Source organism: Notolepis coatsorum, assembly GCF_963971535.1.
Source record: "Notolepis coatsorum genome assembly, chromosome: 4".
Lineage (NCBI taxonomy): Eukaryota > Metazoa > Chordata > Actinopteri > Aulopiformes > Paralepididae > Notolepis > Notolepis coatsorum.
The window spans coordinates 190,936,398-190,957,205 of record NC_140168.1 but is presented as its reverse complement, the minus strand read 5'-3'; the positions used below and the strand labels follow the sequence as shown (position 1 = coordinate 190,957,205).

The window sequence follows — 20,808 nt, the reverse complement described above, 5'->3', positions numbered from 1 at the left end:
GGGCAGCATCTTGCTGAGGGGCTGCACGAGGAGGCAAATACATATTTATTTCCCTGAATGGTGACATTTGCTTTTCTATCGCTTATTGTCAGGTCAATTAACTTTGTCGGAGTGGGCGCCAGGGGCGTATCTAGACCAAGCACTGTACTGGGGCACAGGGGGGCACCTAGGGATGTGAAGCGTGACTTTTTTTTTGTGCCGATTTTGCCCGTTTTTTGTGCGAAAATGGGCAGATTTTGTAACTATTTTATTTTTAACTTTATTTCGGTTTTAGGATTAGGTTAGATGCATCCATCTGTATGAAGAATGGGAGGGGTTTGTCTGATGTTAAGGCCTTGAGAACATCACCCACTGCCTTTGGAGCAAGGATGTCTTTGACCAGAGCCTCTGCCTTTTTCTTCACTATTTTGGAATCATGTAGAATCTTTTGATTGAGCTTGTTTTTTTGTAAGAAAAAATTTATCATTTAGATGCCTTTATTTCATATTCGATGCAGACGGTAGGCTATATATAGCACATTTTGTTTGGTTTTCAGTTTTCAATCCATAATAAGTTAACAGAAAAAATAAGTACACAACCACATTATTTCAACCTAATAAAACTATGTTTATTGTCATTGTTTTAAGAACACAAGGTGACTTGGTAATACTCACATTTTGAGTAAAAAGAATCCCACTGGTCACAATGGTGACCGTAATAATGTTTTTGTTATAAGGCTCTGAAAATGTTACTGAATGATGTATCAATGTATTTCCAGCTAATAAAGGGTCACAATTAAATATGTGTAGTGTCACATGACCAGAACACAGCTCAGTCCTCGCAAGGTTTAACTGAGGCTAACGTTAACATGATGGCGCACCCTCCTCCAATCCCTCCACCGGAGCAAGGCCAGAGAGAGAGAGAGGAGAGGATAGGAGAGAGAGAGAGGAGAGAGAGAGGAGAGAGAGGGGAGAGAGAGGGAGAGGAGAGGAGAGGAGAGAGAGGGGAGAGAGAGAGGAGAGGAGAGGAGAGGAGAGGAGAGGAGAGGAGAGGAGAGGAGAGGAGAGGAGAGGAGAGGAGAGGAGAGGAGAGCGGGAGAGAGAGAGAAAGACGTTCAAGTTAACATGTGTAGGAAAATAAAAAGCTGCCTACCTGCATGTCGCTGCCAGTGAGATCCCTGGCCCTGTTTTGCTTTACTGAGCTCCGTTATCTGGGGTAGTAGTTGGTCCCTTTAAGCTGCACACCGGAGCATCTTTTAATCCAGCTGTTTGCTGTTCTCTGATATTTTCTGACATTTCGTTGATGCGTCGCTCGACACTTTGAGCTGACATGGGGATATCTTATATCCTTGATTTGATTGTCTCTTTAATACATGACCTTCTCTCGCTCTCGAGCTAATACAGCTGTCCCCCCGATTCTGACACTGGAAGGGACATGCCTTGACAAAGTAGCATCCTATAAATATCTGGGCATATGGATTGATGAAAAGATGGCCTTTGATGTTCATATTGGGAACCTACTGAGAAAACTTAGACCTAAACTGGGCTTTTTCTTCCGGTTAAAGAAATGTTTCCCATCTGAAGCCAGGAAGAGAATTGTGCGGAGTTCCTTTCTGCCTGTATTAGACTATGGCGATGTAATCTATATGCATGCTCCTTCCTCCCTGCTTAAAAAGCTGGATTCTGCGTACCATACTGCCATACGTTTTGTAACGGGTGCAGGCTCTCGCACCCACCACTGCACTTTGTATCAGTCATTAGGATGGTCCTCTCTGTACCAAAGAAGACAATCACACATGTTGATTTTTATCCTTAAGTCATTGCTAGGTAAGCTGCCCTTATATATCTCCAGACTTCTGTCCTTTTATACTTGCTTTTTTAATACCAGACAAGCAGCAAATGGTATGCTGTTAAATGTTCCTTTGATGCAGTCAGAGCTTGGTAAAGCTGCATTCTCCCACTATGCTCCCTTTTTATGGAATACGCTGCAAGTGAAACTTTGTCTACAGGCACTTCCTACTGTGAATGCTTTTAAAGGTATGCTACGATTAGCCCTTTATGAAACATGTAACTGTTTTACCTGATGCTATTGTTGATGTGATTATGCTCCTTGCCACTGCACAAATGACCCTCTGTATTTATATTTGAATTGTATGTTTTTTGTTTAATGCCCTGTTTTATGTTGAAACTTGTTGTGTGTTGGTCAGGACTCCCTGGAAGAAGAGATCTTGTATCTCAATGGGACATTCCTGGATAAATAAAGGATAAATAAAAAATAAAATAAAATAATAATAATAACTTTATTTGTATAGCACTTTTCATACAGAGGTTGCAGTTCAAAGTGCTTCACAACAGTAAAAAATACAGGCATAAGCGAGCATAAAAAGATAGACAGGTAGAATCACAGTGTTTCACATTAGGATCTAGCATCCCAATAGGCTCTCCGCTTACAGTTTTCAGTAACACAAATAGTAAAAATAGTTTAAAATGATTCAGTTTAAAAATAGTAAAATAAAAATAAAATAAAATAAAATAAAAATTATAAAATAGAACGGACATAAAAAATACAGGCATGAGCGAGCATAGCAAGATATGGCAAGTGACAACAATGCATAAAGTTTACAGACAATCCATGCTGATTGATCTGCCATAAGCAAGTGAAAGTTTACAGACAATCCATGCTGATTGATCTGCCATAAGCAAGTGAAGATTACAGTCTGTTCTAACAAACCAAACTGCCATGTATTAAAGTTTACAGACAATCCATGCTGATTGATCTGCCATAAGCATAAGATTACAGTCTGTTCTAACAAACCAAACTGCCATGTATTAAAGTTTACAGACAATCCATGCTGATTGATCTGCCATAAGCATAGTGTTTCACATTAGGATCTAGCATCCTAATAGGCTCTCTATTCAGTAATTAAAAAGTGCACTAACCGACGGACATAAAAGAAATACAGGCATGAGCGAGCATAGCAAATAATAAGAATAGTTTAAAATGATTCAGTTTAAAAATAGTCATCAGTAAGAAGTAAAAAGTGCAATAACCGACACATGAATTTGATAGGCAGTGTAAAAGAGTAGGCAGGGTAAGAATAAATACAAGTTGTGTCAGGATATCCCTGATGTTTCCTCTTGCCACTAGGTGGTAGCAGATATCTATCAGTGAAATGCCTGAGCAAAGAGATAGGTTTTAAGCTGTCTTTTAAAGATGTCTAGCGAGTTGGCTTCCCTGATGTTTTGGGGTAGTTTGTTCCATAGTTTTGGGGCATAGTTGATAAAGGCTGCATTACCGATCCTCTTTTGACTGCTTCTGGGAGCCTCTAGTAGTCCAGCAGCTGATGATCGCAGTGTTCTTGCTGGTGTGTAATTTATTAGAGTGTTGGCGATGTAGCTAGGTCCCTGTCCATTTAGAGCTTTGTATGTAAGGAGAAGGACCTTAAAGTCAATTCTAAATGTTACAGGAAGCCAGTGTAAAGCGGCTAAGACTGGACTAATGTGCTCTCTCCTTTTGGTTCTAGTTAGCAGTCGGGCTGCAAGCCTTCAAACAAAACATCTGAGCTACAGAGAAAAGCCTCCTTGATATACTCAGTGAATGGCTTTCCACATTTCGCAATGCAATGAGCAATGCGATAGCTTGCTTCAGTTGCATGGTTTTTAGCAGTCATGAACACTTTGAGGGTGCTGGCTTGCTTCCCATACCTGACCATGGCACGTTTAATAGATTCTGCCTGATCCGCCTGATCTTTGAAACTTTTTTGATGCTTCGTCTCAAAAAGGTGTTTCACACCTGACGTTCGGCAAACTACATTTTCTAAACATAACTACACACAGCATGGTCCTTCTGACACACAAACCCGTAGTAGTCTGTCCACGATGGGCTGCAAGGCCAGAATTTCCTTTGCTTTAACTTTCCTAGCGGGGGTTGCCATCATGACAGAATGCAACCGCAGCACTGAGTCTGTGTGATTACCTGTGAACTGCGCGAGGCCAGCTGACTGCTGACAGCTGAGCACCATGGGATGTACCATGTATTAGCTGTCATAGGGGTGTGCAAACCAGTCAACTTACAAAAAAGAGCCTGTTGGAGGATTTCAACCAGATAAATGCGACAACAGTGCAAAATATTTCACTATAATATTTCAAAGCGAAGTAAAAAAAAAATTATTATTATTATTATTTTTCTGGGGACATTGATCACTGGGGCACAGCTGATCGATACTGGGGCACATGCCCCAGTGAAAGTGGTCTAAATACGCCGATGGTGGGCGCCCTTGTTTGTGACTGTGAGCTAGGCAGGCGACTGCCTGGGAAGGTCCTGTTTGTGACTGTGAGCTAGGCAGGCGACTGCCTGGGAAGGTCCTGTTTGTGACTGTGAGCTAGGCAGCCAACTGTCTGGGAAGGTCCCATTCACTCAGTACGACATTGGGGCAGGCCTGGACTGGCCATCTGGCATACCAAATGCCCGGTGGGCCGACGCATCTTTGGGCCGTTATGATAAAAAAATAAAAATAAAATTTTACTTTTATTTTTATTTTTTACATTTGGTCAACGACCGGCCCACTACTAGGATGGGACAGCGGCCCATTGGTACTGACTGACACTGGGCTGGCCCAATCACATCTCTTACTGAGCACCCCCCCGCCAGTCGTGCAGGTACATGACTGAGAGGGGGGCTGTGGTACATGACTGAGATGGGGCTGTGGTACATGACTGAGATGGGGCTGTGCTACATGACTGAGATGGGGCTGTGCTACATGCCAGAGGGGGCTGGTACATGACAGAGAGGGGGCTGTGGTACATGACTGAGATGGGGCTGTGGTACATGACTGAGAGGGGGCTGGTACATGACTGAGAGGGGGCTGTGGTACATGACTGAGATGGGGCTGTGGTACATGACTGAGAGGGGCTGTGGTACAAACACAGCACATATAGCCTACTCAACTGCTAATTTTTGCTCAACTGCAAAAATGTATGCCTACTTATGTATTAGCCTACAGGGAAAAACACATTCACAACAGCCAGCAAAGTTTATTTTCAGCCAAGTATGGTAATAAGGTAACTATTATGATATATATGGTATGGATTACTTACTCTTATAACTTATTACTATCTGTGGTAGCTCTAGTCTCCACCTACACAAATAGTTTTTGTGCTGTCCATTGATCATGCACCTTCACATGGTAGGTACATTAACTGTAGGTCAAACTCCCCAAACAAACAAGCACACCATTGATTTAATTGCCATATAAATCACATACAAAGATCTAACTATTACTCCTCTCTGAACATGAATATAAAAACAAGAAGGTGATCTATTAACTGTGTAAACCTTATGCAATATTCATCATTGATATTTGAATACTTGAAATCTGTATGAACTGAGTAGTTAGTATCAAATGAAATAAGATGGAACAGCTCCATGCATTCATTGAATAAACAACTATTTGCTCATTACCAGTATGGTATTGTTTAAATTGTACAGCTTTTTGCACATCTTTGTCAGGGAATTCCAACAATTCTGGACCTGAACGTACCAGTTAATTGTAATTATCTCTCTCTCCTTATGTCTAGTCAAGCCAGGTTGTGGAGGAGAGAGACAGGGATGAACAGGCTATAGACTACTTTGCCCATCCTGAGCCTGCTATGATGCAGGTGTTTTTACATCACCAAACAAGATTCAGCCAAGAGTGAGTGAGTACACTGGTCCACTTGCACTGGTACACCTGTCCATGGCACTTACTACCCAGCTTTGTAGTGGTTTGGGGGAATAGTACAGTAGGTACGCATATTTAAGGGTACCGCAAGGATGGTGTACTGGTGGGTGGTGTCCGACAGATTATGGTGGGCCGGACTGGGCCAAAAATGCCAGGGCCGATTTTTGGTCCCAGTCCAGCCCTGCATTGGGGTGAGGGGATTTGTCCAATGTAGCATTAATTATGCGATAGTTTAAGAGTGAAACTTGTTGGTGGATGAAAACTAAAAACAGGGGGGGGGGGGGGGGTGTAGGGGAGGTTCGCCAAGGGCGGCATATACTGTAAGCTAGGAACGCCACTGGGTTAATCAAAGGGTTGCTGGTTCTCTGATCTCGAGTACCGTCAGTGCCAATACTGCTGACGTGCACCTGAGCAAGGGCACCTACCCCCCCCCCCCCCCCCCCCCCCCCCTTGTATATGTGTACTAACCGTCTCCAAGGACGGGTATTGAGAATGAGGTAAGATTAGCTCAAATACTGTGACACAAAACAACAGGCCGCTTCTGGCAATCACGTTGTTGTGGTTGTATCTGTCCTTAAAAAATTTCAAATAAATCTTGTATGAACATAAACATAATTGTCCCATCCACAGGTTGAGGGAGAAGTATACTGCTGTCTTTTCTTAAAAAGTAAAGCGTACTGCTTCCCGTTAAAGGTACAGTAGAGTCTGTAATGTCGTCAAACAGCAACCTCTTGGCAAAAGAGACCCTTGGTATTGAGTTTTTTTTTTTTTTTTTTTTTTTTTTTGATGTGTTGGATTTGAGTGGGTATAGATGGGAGGGGTTGCTACTGCTGGCCACACCCCAGGCTCTGTGCCAAGAGAGCTCTACTGCTGGCCACACCCCAGGCTCTGTGCCAAGAGAACTCTACTGCTGGCCACACCCGAGTCCGAGTCCAAGTCATCAAGGTTGAGTCCACTCCACTCTGCAGTCAAAGAGCTGACATACAGATAAATAAAGGTCTACATTAAACATAAATGACACAGCGGTCACCATTTCAAAGGGAGTTAATTTACTTTGTGACACAATAGCCAAACAAATGCACTAGCCATCAATATTGTATGCCAAATGATTAGGGCCTATTAAATATTTTTTTATATATAAAATAACTATCAATGAACATGTCCGAGTCCTCGTCTGCACCTTCCGAGTCCGAATGCAGTCAATGCTCGAGTCCAAGTCCAAGTTCGAGTCATCATTGGGTCAAGTCCTACCTGGAGGGAAGAGAACAGGTGGTAGACATCAATGGCACCTTGTCCTCGTCCCTTCCAGTGACATGTGGGGTCCCCCAAGGAAGCATTTTTATATTATTTTTAATATATATTAATGACATGAAATCGGCATGCGATTGCAACCTGTTCCTGTTTGCTGACGACTCGGCACTCCTGGTCTCTGACAGGGATAAGTCTAAAGTGGAAAGTGTCCTGAGCAATGAAATGAAAAAGATCTGCTCTTGGCTCAGTGACAATAAATTGTCTCTACATCTGGGAAAAACAGAGGCCATACTCTTTGGGTCAACCGCCAACCTAAATAAATCCCAGGGTTTTAAAATTAGGTGAAAACATTATTGAGGATAAAGAGGAGGTCACCTACCTGGGCTTTATTTTAAATAACAAACTTTCTAACGAAAAAATGGCACAAAAAGTTATTACTAAGGTCAATCAAAAAACCAAATTTTTATTTAGAATTCCCTCGTTCATAAATAGAAACGCTCTGAGGACCCTAGCTGGAGCCCTCATCCAATTTCACTTTGACTATGCTTGCACTTCATGGTACAGCAACATATCAAAACAAATGAAGACAAAGCTCCAGACCTCCCAAAACAAACTAGTGAGACTCCTGCACAACCTTCACTTTAGGACTCACCTAACGCCAGCCCACTTTAGCAGTCTGGGATGGCTTAGGGTTGAAGAAAGGGTACACCAGCTTAAAATGCTACTGGTTTTTAAAGTACTGAAAGAAACGGTCCCCAAGTACCTAGTAAATTATTTTAATAAAGTAGGAGATGTCCACAAACACGCCACAAGAGGGAGCCCCACGGACCTGGTCCCGCCGAGAGTCAGGACATGCATGGGGAAAGATGCATTTTTTTTACTCGGCTACGGTAATGTGGAATGCCCTGCCAACATTCATAAAACTTTGAACTCCCTTCTCAGATTTAAATCTGCCCGTAAAAACATGGCTCAGCAGCAACTCAAATTGGTCTTAAAATGTTTTTTATCTCTTTTATCATAACTTGGCTTTTATTTCTTTTATCATGAGTTGCTTTTAAGGGTTGCGGATTTTCTTTTAACATTAGTTAACTGTATGAGTTGTCAGGTTAGGTGTTTTTATACACATTTTTAGGATGTATCCTGTCTAGTGTACATGTCCATTTGTGTTTCTGTGCCTTTTTATGTTCCATGTATGGACCACAATGGAAACAAGCCTTGGCTTTATTGTGTTTTATCCATTTTTGACCAGCGTTGTTGACACTGTTATTGTCTCGTCTTTTAAAATGTTTTTGTCCTACGATTTGTGTCAAAATAAAGTATTCAATCAATCAATCAATCAGTGCTCAACCAAGTCGAGTCACAAAGTACTACAACACTGGCAACAGCATTATTTATCTGTTTCAAAGGTAACAGTTAAAGTAGAATACCAATCGATGATGATGATTGATTTCCCATTATCCTGATGTCTTTACACCGCTTAATCGCCGTTTGTGAACCCAAGATTTCAATCATTTGAAGTGAGGACTGTGTAGACTCAACCAACACACACGTTTTTTGTGTGGAATAAGCACGTCATGTGTAGTGGTCGAGTCTACAAGGTCCCCATTGCCACACCGTGTCAGATGAGGACCATGTAAACTCAACCACTTAAATGGTGTGCTTATTCCACACAAAAAACGTGTGTGTGTTGGTTGAGTCTTCACAGTCCATGATGTTGTACGTTTGCCTATGCGGTCCTCACTTCACAATATCACACTCTTAGTTTGTGCATCTGTAAAAACAGCCCGATCTCGCTTAAAATGATGTAAATAAAGTACTTGTTGACTACAGGAAAAAGGTACATATTGTATGTTATGTCATAGCCGTAAGTATACAACGTATTTACAAAATAGGGTGGCTAGGCGGGGGGGGGGGGGGAGGGTAACTGTACATTGGATTATCGACGAAACCTTACTTGGTCCCAAGAAGAGGGTCTCGTGTATTATTGGGTTAGGACATTTACATTGGAGGGGGTTGAGTTAGGACATTTACAGGGGCCAGTTTCGAATTGCAGTCTCCCGTAGGTGCTCCTTGAGAGTGGTTTTAAAAAGGACATGGGAGGCAAGTTACCCCAAGACTAACAAGACACACTTTTCTGATAGCCTCGCCAAAACCCTAACCTTAACCCTAACCACACTGTTACCTTAAACTAACCATAACCTTAAGCTTAACCCTAACCTTAACCACACTGTTACCTTAAACTAACCATAACCCTAACTTTCTATCTTAACCATATGTGAGGATTGGTTCGTTCCCCGCCACACGCTCCTTTAAGGTACTGTGTTGATTGGTGCATTCCCCGCCACACGCTTCTGGAGCAAGTATCAATTCCAGCACGCACCTGTCATAGTTTGTGATTAGCGCCCCAGAGGCTTCTTATACTGGGACCTTCTTTCAATCGATGTCGGGTCATTTTGAATACTTCTGCTTCTGCCTGTTTCCCCCCGTTGCTGTGCCTCGTCTACTTTCCCTCCAGGACATCTGTGAATTTCCGCTGGTGAATACCTGGTTCCCCCGTTTGGAGCTGCGCCTCGTTACCCGCTTTACGCGTTTGCGCTTTGGTGAGTTGGAACCAAACCCTTTTTGGATTATCTGTTTTGTGTGTTTGAAGAACACTGAAGAGTATCATTTTTGCTTGCACTGGACTCAGCTAAATTGTGTGTTTAAAGGAGACACTGAAGAGTATCATTTTTGCTTACACTGGACTCAGCTAAATTGTGTGTTTAAAAGAGACACTGAAGAGTATCGTTTTTGTTTGCACTGGACTCAGATAAGGGAGGAGGGAACCGCACTGCCTCTGTGTTCTGTTGGACTGTTATTGATCTCTCTCTCTCTCTCTCTCTCTCTCTCCGTTTTCCACCTCGAGTTGAAGCTGGGAGTATCTGCAGAGCCGCTACGGCGTCAACACCGATTCCCCACCTCTAACACCAAGAGGATCTGCAGAGCCGCAGATAACTCTGCCGAAGGCAGTCTCCTTTTTTGTTTCGAAATTGTTACTTGACTCCTTTTTGACTCTGTAAATAAATACGCCCTAGTATTTGGCTAACTCTGAACTAACTGTCTGTGCCGTGCGTTTGAGGTCGGTTTCAAACCCTAACACCATAACCGTTAAAACGAATCATCATCAAGTAATACTTGTTTCGTTTAGGAATAGGGGGCAGGTAACTATAAGAATCATTCTTCTGCCTGCTCCTTTTGCCCATGGTTGAACGTTATTTATGATTGTAATAAACTGTGTGATTGTATTGCTTCCATGTGGCAAATAAAACTAGTGGTGAGAGCGCTCACCTGCGACCATAATCATCGTTAGTACAACTCCCGGTCATGCTGTTTGTTTTGGACTTTCGCTGGTACGAAATGTAAAATATATTACTTATCCAATAAATAAATATATTACTTATGGCTATAACATAACATTTCCTGTGGTCGATTAGTACTTTATTTACGTTTTCAGCTGAGACTGTGTTGTTAGTGTTCCACTCACCCGACTGTGATCCACCCACTGTCCTTCTCCTGTCCCTCGGCTGTGTTCTTTCCCGTGTCCTTCTCCGTTTCCTTGTTCATCGGGGTTTCGGGGGTAACGCGCCGGTGGGGCACATCTGCCGCCTGTCCCTGGACCTCCGACCCCGCCCCTGGCACCTCCGTCCCCGCCCCTAGCACCTCCGCTCCCGCCCCTGGCACCTCCAACCCCGCCCCTAGCACCTCCGAGCTCGCCCCTAGCACCTCCGACCCCACCCCTGGCACCTCCGACCCCGCCCCTAGCACCTCTGACCACGCCCCTAGCACCTCCGCTCCCGCCCCTGGCACCTCCGACCCTGCCCCTAGCACCTCCGAGCCTGTCCCTGGCACCTCCGACCCCGGCCCTGGCACCTCCGCTCCTGCCCCTGGCACCTCCGACCCCGCCCCTAGCACCTCCGACCCCACCCCTGGCACCTCCGCTCCTGCCCCTGGCACCTCCGACCCCGCCCCTGGACCCTCTGACCCCGCCCCTGGACCCTCTGACCCCGCCCCTGGACCCTCCGATCCCGCCCCTGGCACCTCCGCTCCTGGCACCTCCGACCCCGCCCCTGGCACCTCCGACCCCGCCTCTGGCACCTCCGCCGCGCCCCCGTGTTCAGACCGGGCCGAACCACTGGGACAGGACTGGGACCTATGAGACCCCGTCGGCAGGCTTTGATTGTCCACACTATCGGCGCGGAGAACCTGCTGATTCTCGGAGTCAGATCCGGGGGGATTGCGGGAGTCAGGTGTATTGTGGGTATCCTCTGGCGGGGTCGTCGCCGGGCCGGGTTTTGGTGTTTCTCTCCCCGTAGCCACAGCACGGTCTTCCTCTTCACATAACGCGGTGATCACCGTGTCCAGCTTGGTTCTCATTTGAGCCAGTGTGTCCACGATGCTGTTGATGTCCTCCATGACACTCAGGAAGGTACTGCTGAGACAAAAGCTTCTTATCTCAGAATCCTCTGAAACAAAACAGACAAACAATATATATATGTCATTTGGTGGTTACAGTACTTTGAATGCATACACATTTTAGTATCTAGTATTTTGTAGTATCTATCTATCTACTGTGTCTGTCTGTCTGTCTGTCTGTCTGTCTGTCTGTCTGTCTGTCTGTCTGTCTGTCTGTCTGTCTGTCTGTCTGTCTGTCTGTCTGTCTGTCTGTCTGTCTGTCTGTCTGTCTGTCTATCTATATCTATCCTTCCATCCATCCATCCATCCATTCATTCATCCCTCCATCCATCTGGCTTCTATTATAATTAAATATTTGAATATGTATGCGGGGAAAAGCCACATCATAGTTATGTTCTTTCTGAAGTCCAAAATTCTGAATCACTTCAGGGACACTTCAATACCTGCGAGAGGAAACTGCTGTAGATCATTGCCCCCCGGTGGCGATGGAGAGAACATGCAGGCCTCCGCTCCCAGTGCCTCTCTCCAGGCTGTGACTCTCTCCCAATGGACGTCGCTCAGTGCCGCCAGCGCTCTCACCACCCTCCGCTCGCACTCTCTCTCCGTCCACCTCTCCTCCGTGCTCCTCACCCCGTCCCCCGCCCTGCTGCCCTCCTCCTCCTCTGGACTCCCCGTCCTGTCTCCCTCGCTCCCTGCCCCTCCGAGGTTCTGTTCCCCCCCTCCGACCCGTGGCCTCTTGCCCACCGCACCGTCCCGAGGTGCTCTGGAGCGGCTGAGGCGCCGAAGGGTTTCCACCAGCAGGCCGAGAAGCTTCTCCTCCTCCTCCTCCTCCTCTCTTCCTCCGCCTCGCTGGGACTCCGCTCCCTCCATCCTCGCGGACGGGATGAGGCCTCTCGACCGCGCTCAACCGAGAGGTCCGATCAGGTCACCGCAGGCCATCTCTTTTACTCTGTAGTACCCCATCCAAGTTCAAGTTCAAGTTTAGTTTTATTTGTCACATATATAAGGTACATGTGCATTACAGTGAAATGCTTGGTTCTGTATGAGCCTCCTGTGATTGTGCTTCATACAGTAAATAAAAAAGTAAAAAGAATAAAGATCAAACACTATACAAAATAATATACAATGTCTAAGAACAAAAAGCAACAAAATGCAAAAAGGAGATCCTGGCGGTGCTTTTGCTGCTTGAGCAATAACAGGACAGAAATGGCTGCCTATAGTCCTGCTCAGACTCGCACCGATGATGAGGAAATATCCAATACTCTAAAGGAAGATCACAAGTTCAAGTCTGTGTAACGACCCTCGACCGTGAGGGTTGTGTCGTCCTATACGTCCCTGTTCCTCGAAAGGCCTCCGTTTGAAGCCGCAGTCCCCGGCCACTGTGTCCTCTCCTCAGCGCCGAGACAGTGGCGTGTGTGTGTGTCTACGGCTATCTTCGGTTTACAGGAGCCCAATGCTGTATTTATAAAGCTGCCAGCAGTAAAAATCCGTAGCCAAGGCGACCCCCCGGGGGCGTGGCAGGGAGGCAGGGACGACAAAAGAGAGGCTCTGGTTTTACAGCGAAAGAGTCAAAGGAAGACAAAGTGCCGCTCTCTCCTTCACGATGCATCTATTCTTCTGTCGCGGCTTCGGCTGTCTGGAGAGACCGCTCTTTAAACTTCACCCACTCACATGAATCGCTCAAAACAAGTGTCTGTCCAATGGACGTACTGCTGTGAATACTGTGATATTTCACGTGATGAGGTCCACGATGCTGAAGTAAAGTTTCATAAAGTAGTCACAAATAGGCCTGACAGTTGGACAAAGCCCCAAAATACACTTGTATAACTTGTAGATCCTAAGATTGTTTAGTTGTTTAGTTGGCCTTTATCTGTCTGTCTGTCTGTCTGCCTGTCTGTCTGTCTATCCATCCTTGCATCCATCCATCCATCCATCGATCCATCGATCCATCTATCTTAAATTATTTTGTAACATTTTAACTAAATCTCCAGGCACTACGCAGTCCAAAGCCGGCCAACATTGTGCCACACTTAGCGGGCTTACAATCCTGATTACAAAAGAAAGCCCTATATCAGCCTCTCAATCTCTCCAGGTACGGGTTGAATACTAATGTGATAGAATAACAGGTCCCCTGCACGTTGGATACTAATGTGATAGAATAACAGGTCCCCTGCACGTTGGATACTAATGTGATAGAATAACAGGTCCCCTGCACGTTGGATACTAATGTGATAGAATAACAGGTCCCCTGCACGTTGGATACTAATGTGATAGAATAACAGGTCCCCTGCACGTTGGATACTAATGTGATAGAATAACAGGTATCCTGCACGTTGGATACTAATGTGATAGAATAACAGGTCCCCTGCACGTTGGATACTAATGTGATAGAATAACAGGTCCCCTGCACGTTGGATACTGGTCCCCTGCACGTTGGATACTAATGTGATAGAATAACAGGTCTCCTGCACGTTGGATACTAATGTGATAGAATAACAGGTCCCCTGCACGTTGGATACTAATGTGATAGAATAACAGGTCTCCTGCATGTTGGATACTAATGTGATAGAATAACAGGTCTCCTGCACGTTGGATACTATTCTGATATAATAACAGGTCTCCTGCATGTTTCAAGTTCAAGTTTCTTTAATAGTTGTCATACAGAAGTACAGAATACTTTTGTACAAAATGCTTCTTACTGTTGCGCTCCAGAGACTGTGCAAGACAAGATAAGTATGAAATAAAAACATAGTAAAATTAGAAGTAAAAAAAAGAGGTCACAGTGTTCAGTTTAGACATATGTACAATGTTCGATGCAGAATAGACGTAGTTACCATACAATATACAATACTGTGCAGTGTACTAATATACAATACTATATAGTGCAAGGCAGAAATGGAGAAATGGGACGAGGTGCAATTTAGGTACAATTCACAGTAGGTGTACGAGTTGTAGTGCAAATCCTTTATCAATAAATATAAAGTGTAAGTGTGTTTGTGTGATCTAAAGTGTGGAGAGTGGGTGCTGCAGTGTGTTGTTTGTTTGAGTGAGTGTGTGCGTGTGGGTGTGTGTGCTGTGTGCATTTGATGGTTGTTGCATAGTGATTATTGTTCGTTTAGCGATTATTGTTCGTTTAGCAGCCTGATGGCCTGTGGATAGAAGCTTCTTCTGAGTCTTTCTGTGCTCGCCTTAAGACTCCGGTATCGCTTGCCTGACCGCAGCAGTTCAAAGAGGCAGTTGTTCGGGTGGCTCGAGTCCTTAATAATTCTCTTAGCCTTCCCCTTGCACCGCTTGTAGTAAATGTTCTGGAGGGTGGGAAGCCTCCAGTTGAATACTAATGTGATATAATAACAGGTCTCCTGCATGTTGAATACTAATGTGATATAATAACAGGTCTCCTGCATGTTGAATACTAATGTGATATAATAACAGGTCTCCTGCATGTTGAATACTAATGTGATAGAATAACAGGTCTCCTGCACGTTGGATACTAATGTGATGTCTCCTGCATGTTGAATACTAATGTGATAGAATACCAGGTCTCCTGCACGTTGGATACTATTCTGATATAATAACAGGTCTCCTGCATGTTGGATACTAATGTGATATAATAACAGGTCTCCTGCATGTTGAATACTAATGTGATATAATAACAGGTCTCCTGCATGTTGAATACTAATGTGATATAATAACAGGTCTCCTGCATGTTGAATACTAATGTGATAGAATAACAGGTCTCCTGCACGTTGGATACTAATGTGATGTCTCCTGCATGTTGAATACTAATGTGATAGAATACCAGGTCTCCTGCACGTTGGATACTATTCTGATATAATAACAGGTCTCCTGCATGTTGGATACTAATGTGATATAATAACAGGTCTCCTGCATGTTGAATACTAATGTGATATAATAACAGGTCTCCTGCATGTTGAATACTAATGTGATAGAATAACAGGTCTCCTGCACGTTGGATACTAATGTGATGTCTCCTGCATGTTGAATACTAATGTGATAGAATACCAGGTCTCCTGCACGTTGGATACTATTCTGATATAATAACAGGTCTCCTGCATGTTGGATACTAATCTGATATAATAACAGGTCTCCTGCATGTTGGATACTAATGTGATAGAATACCAGCGTGTTGATGAGCCAGTAGTCCCCTCTGGCAGCCATTAATGTCATCAGAGTCCCCATTAGGCACACACACACACACACGCACACACACACTACACAACACGTACCCCTCAGCCTGAGGGCACAATCGCTGTCCCCGGGCTTTGAATTACCACCAACCTATATTATTATCTGAAATAATGCCATCATCACTAATTATGCTCATAATGTTCTATGACGGTAGATAGTGCAGGGTGGATGTGCAGCCAGGGATGGGGGGGGGGGGGCGTTTGATTGGTTGTTTGGTTCGAACATAGAACACTGGTTTTCCATTTGAAGAGCAAATGTTTGACATGTAGTAATGATGGCCTCGTAATATGTGTGTGTGTGTCTGTGAGAGAGAGAGAGAGAGAGAGATAGAGATAGAGAGAGAGACAGAGAGAGAGACAGCATGTTGTTTGCCAACAGTCTGTTTACACATGATATACTGGCAGCGCTGCCTGGAACGGTGTGATAAAGAGGTACTCTAATGAAGAACATGCCTCCACACGCAGAACGAACACAAGCGGTGCTTAAACACAACGGTGTCAAAACACAGCAAACACACCGACTCACTTCCCTTTTGAGTTCAAAGCAAGTCATTCAACGGTAGCCTATAATTCAATTAAATCTTTATTTGAACCCTTTCACTACCACACTACCAAAGGGTTAACCCCTTCAGCTGGCAAGGTCAGTTTGCCCCACTGCTAGGACTGCCCCTTCAGCTAGCAAGGTCAGTTTTTTCCCACTGCTAGGACTGCCCCTTCAGCTAGCAAGGTCAGTTTTCTCCCACTGCTAGGACTGCCCCTTCAGCTAGCAAGGTCAGTTTTCTCCCACTGCTAGGACTGCCCCTTCAGCTAGCAAGGTCAGTTTGCTCCCACTGCTAGGACTGCCCCTTCAGCTAGCAAGGTCAGTTTCCCCACTGCTAGGACTGCCCCTTCAACTAGCAAGGTCAGTTTTCTCCCACTGCTAGGACTGCCCCTTCAGCTAGCTAGGTCAGTTTCCCACAGCTAGGACTGTCCTTCCAGCTAGCTTGTTCTCTCATGCTGGTCCAGCCCTGTCTGCCAGCCTAGCTCCGGCAGCTAGCGCAGCCTCTATGTTAATGTAGCAGTACAGCTAGCATAGGCCCTGTAGCTATCAGTGCCCTGGCAGCTACCCTTTCCCTCTGCTAGCCCCTTCCCTGTTCCCCTCTCCAGTGCCCCTGTTCCAGCCCTGTCTGCTAGCCTAGCTCCGGCAGCTAGCGCAGCCTCTATGTTAATGTAGCAGTACAGCTAGCATAGGCCCTGTAGCTATCAGTGCCCTGGCAGCTACCCTTTCCCTCTGCTAGCCCCTTCCCTGTTCTCCTCTCCAGTGCCCCTGTTCCAGCCCTGTCTGCTAGCCTAGCTCCGGCAGCTAGCGCAGCCTCTATGTTAATGTAGCGGTACAGCTAGCATAGGCCCTGTAGCTATCAGTGCCCTGGCTGTTACCCCTCAGCTCCTCTAGTTACCCCTCAGCTCCTCTAGTTACCCCTCTGCTCCTCTAGTTACCCCTCTGCTCCTCTAGTTACCCCTCAGCTCCTCTAGTTACCCCTTCTGCTACCCTGGTTACCCCTCAGCTACCCTGTTCCTTTGCTAGCCCCACTTTTGTTGTAGCTTCCCCTGCTAGCATGGCCCAGTACCTTTTGTTTGTTGCCTTGTTTTTTTCCCCTGCCCCTCTGTCTGTGTTTTTGGGTCGCCCGGTGGCTCCCGTGGAGGGGGGAGTACTGTGAGGTTCGCCTTTCCCTTGACCTTTAATTCCCTGTCTCCTCACCTCGCTAGCCCCCACCCTCGCGTTCGTTTACTCTCGTTTGCTCTTCAGCAGCCACACCCTTGGACTACCTGTCATTATGTGTTTGATTGGTCTGGTGCCGAACACACACTTCTAGTTCGAGTATCAATTACCATCACGCACCTGATGTGTATTCTAATTAGTGCCCCTGTGGGCTTTAAGTACCTCGCTCTTCCCCTCAGTCCGGGTCGGGTCGTTCCGTATCATATCTCTATCACCAAACTCCTTCGGGAGGTTCTCTGTCTGTAGGCTTCTACGGGAGTTTCTGTCTGTATGCTGTTTTATCTCCGGCGTGAGACGAGGTGCAAGCTTTGGCCACCTGTCGCCGTTTGCCTGGAGGGAGACATTGTACTGCGCTCTCTAATCCTCTACGGGAGGTATTCCAATGTTCCACTCCAGACCTCCGCGCCAGATGCGCTCAAGCCTTCGCCACCTGTCGCCGTTTGCCTGGAGGGAGACATTGTACTGCGCTCTCTAATCCTCTACGGGAGGTATTCCAATGTTCCACTCCAGACCTCCGCGCAGCAGATGCGCTCTCCGTACCGGCGCGTACTCCAAGCAGACGCGCATCCAGACCTCCGAGCCAGACGCGCTCTTCACTCCAGATGCGCATCCAGACGCGCATCCAGACCTCCGAGCCAGACGCGCTCTTCACTCCAGACGCGCATCCAGACGCGCATCCAGACCTCCGAGCCAGACGCGCTCTTCACTCCAGACGCGCATCCAGACGCGCATCCAGACCTCAGAGCCAGACGCGCTCTTCACTCCAGACGCGCACCACTCAGACCTCCGCGCCAGATGCGCTCTCCGTACCGGCGCGTACTCCAAGCAGACGCGCACAACTCAGACCTCCGCGCCAGATGCGCTCTCCGTACCGGCGCGTACTCCAAGCAGACGCGCACCACTCTGACCTCCGCGCCAGATGCGCTCTCCGTACCGGCGCGTACTCCAAGCAGACGCGCACCACTCAGACCTCCGCGCCAGATGCGCTCTCCTCCAGACGTCTAGCCTGCGCCTTCCTACTCCTCCCTGTAAGCAGCTCCAGCCCTCGCCCTGTTCCAAGGCCTTACCCTGTTTTCTCTATCCTTGTCCCCAGCCCGCCTCCGCGGGCCTCTGTCCCTGTTTCCCCTCTCTAGTCCTCCTAGTCCTCCCGGTCCAGTTCTCTAGTCCTCCTAGTCCTCCCTGTCCAGTCCTTCTAGTCCTCCTAGTCCTCCCTGTCCCCAGCCCGCCTCCGCGGGCCTCTGTCCCTGTTTCCCCTCTCTAGTCCTCCTAGTCCTCCCTGTCCAGTCCTCTAGACCTCCTAGTCCTCCCTGTCCAGTCCTTCTAGTCCTCCTAGTCCTCCCTGTCCCCAGCCCGCCTCCGCGGGCCTCTGTCCCTGTTTCCCCTCTCTAGTCCTCCTAGTCCTCCCTGTCCAGTCCTCCTAGTCTTCCTAGTCCTCCCTGTCCAGTCCTCCTAGTCCTCCTAGTCCTCCCTGTCCAGTCCTCCTAGTCCTCCCTGTTCCTGCCTGTTCCCCTGCCCTGGCCCTGTCCGTTAGCCTTCCCTAGCCTTCCCCTTAGCCAGCTCGCCTCTTAAAGGCACTGGTCCTTTTCCCTATTCTTGTTTTCCTGTGATTTGTGTTCTCCCTTAAAGGGACAGTGCCGTTTTCTGTTGTTTTCAATAAATGCCCAGTTCTTGGCTTTCTCTCATACCTGTCTTGTGTTGTGCGATTGGGGTCGGTTACAAACCATAACAGAATAAAAATTCACAATGTACCTTTACATACCAACATTCGTCTGGCCACACCCCTATCCGCTACCTTCATAAGCAGGTGTGTGGCCACACACTCGCCTCCTTCTTCACTTTCACCACAAGGAAGTGCCTGTTATATACATCACTTGACGAGGTTGTTTAGCTGAAAAGAGGAAAACAGAAGACAAGGAGATACGTTGACATTATATCTTTATTTTCTCTCTCACTATTTGAGAAAATACGGCGATATTGTCTTCGTCACTGGAGTGTCTGGAAGATGATGATCATTCTGACCTCCACCGGCTTTTTCGTATTAGGGGCTCGCGCCGCTGATATACTCCCCACCTGCAGTCCTCCTTGCTGCGGTTGGCTAGGTATTGAACCTCCGGTCATACAGCTGGACTGTGGGAGGCACCGGCTGTTGTGAGACGCTGGTTGCTTCCGAGCTGGGTGAGTAATGTTTTGCTTGCGAGCACTAGTTGTCTGTTGATGCTATGGGGGTTAGCTGACAATTTTACGAAGGCCGGCCCCAGATTGGGGTCCTCTGTTCGGCTTCTTAAGCGGCGGACGGAGGATCTTGGTCTGACGCCCATGATGGTCAACCTAGTGTGTATGGATACAATACCCAACTATGTAGTGGCCGCTTGTCGCTAGGCTAGGCCTCCTGCTGGGTCCATTCACTGGAATAACAAAGGAACGACTGGGCTTTTGCTCCAGGTGTGAATGGTTCTAGTGACATTGATCACATTGAATTCTGAGAGTGTAGTTCTTTCATCAGATAGCTGAATGAACTTGGATCCTGTTCAAGTCCTATTCTGAAAAGTAGTTAGGATTTTACCAGAATGTTTGATAGGACATTGATTGAAAACTATCGTCTCAAATTTGACAATTGATGGCTTATTTTGAAGGTATGAATCTGTAATTTTACATTATGTAACAAAAAAAAAAGGGAAAATTCTGAGAAGGTGGAGCTAGTTACTTTAGACCTTGAAGGGTTGCTACACTGTTGAACGTTACTATGACTATAACATGCCTTAAACACTCCGACTACGACGTCATCTTTGACAGAGGATGTTAGTCGACCCTACACCCGGGTGCCATGCCAGCGAGGACTTCGTCAACATGGAGAACGGCGAATGATACTGTAAATGTTATTAGTTGCTCTTTGAAGAGAAAAGATGTAACGTTAGATATTTATTTGTTTGGTATAGAAGTATGGGCACCTGTTAGACGGGTGTAACTGGGTTTACTAAATTCTCAAAATGTGTAAAAAAAAAGAAAAAACTGAATTTGTTGAGGTCCTAGTCTGGGGGAGGAGAGGGGGGGTCTGGCCTAGAGGTTTTCTTTTTGTTTATAATGATTTTTTATTTTTATTTTAGGGGGGGGGGGGGGGTTATTTTGTATTTATTTTTCTGTAACTCGGGGAGGGAGGGCAGTTGGCAGCATTTCCTTTTGTATGGTTGTTGAACTGTTGAACTGATACTGTAAAACTGAAAAAAAAAAGAAAATACCAATAAACATATTGTTTAAAAAAAAACATGGAGAACGGCGGCTGGGTGGCGTAGCGGACCTTACCCTCGTCACCAACGCAGGAGATGCCGGGTTCGACTCGGTGTCCCGTTGACCAGTGTTGCAGTCCTCTCGGCCTGCGCTCAGGGTGAAGGTAGGAGTCCTGACCGGACTTTAAACACTTCTTCTTTTCTTCCCTTCTAAAT

General features: G+C 46.3%; 1 protein-coding gene across 1 annotated transcript in view; it reads right to left on the bottom strand.

Moving 5' to 3' along the window:
- dthd1 (death domain containing 1) overlaps window positions 1–11,401 on the bottom strand; it is a gene marked incomplete at both ends in the record, with an annotated part of 73,107 nt that extends 61,706 nt beyond the window's left edge. The window contains one exon of the mRNA XM_084312193.1: window positions 10,473–11,401. Coding sequence (XP_084168319.1) covers window positions 10,473–11,401 — 929 coding nt within the window. The remainder of the gene's footprint in view (window positions 1–10,472) is intronic.
- Window positions 11,402–20,808: the final 9,407 nt, after the last annotated feature.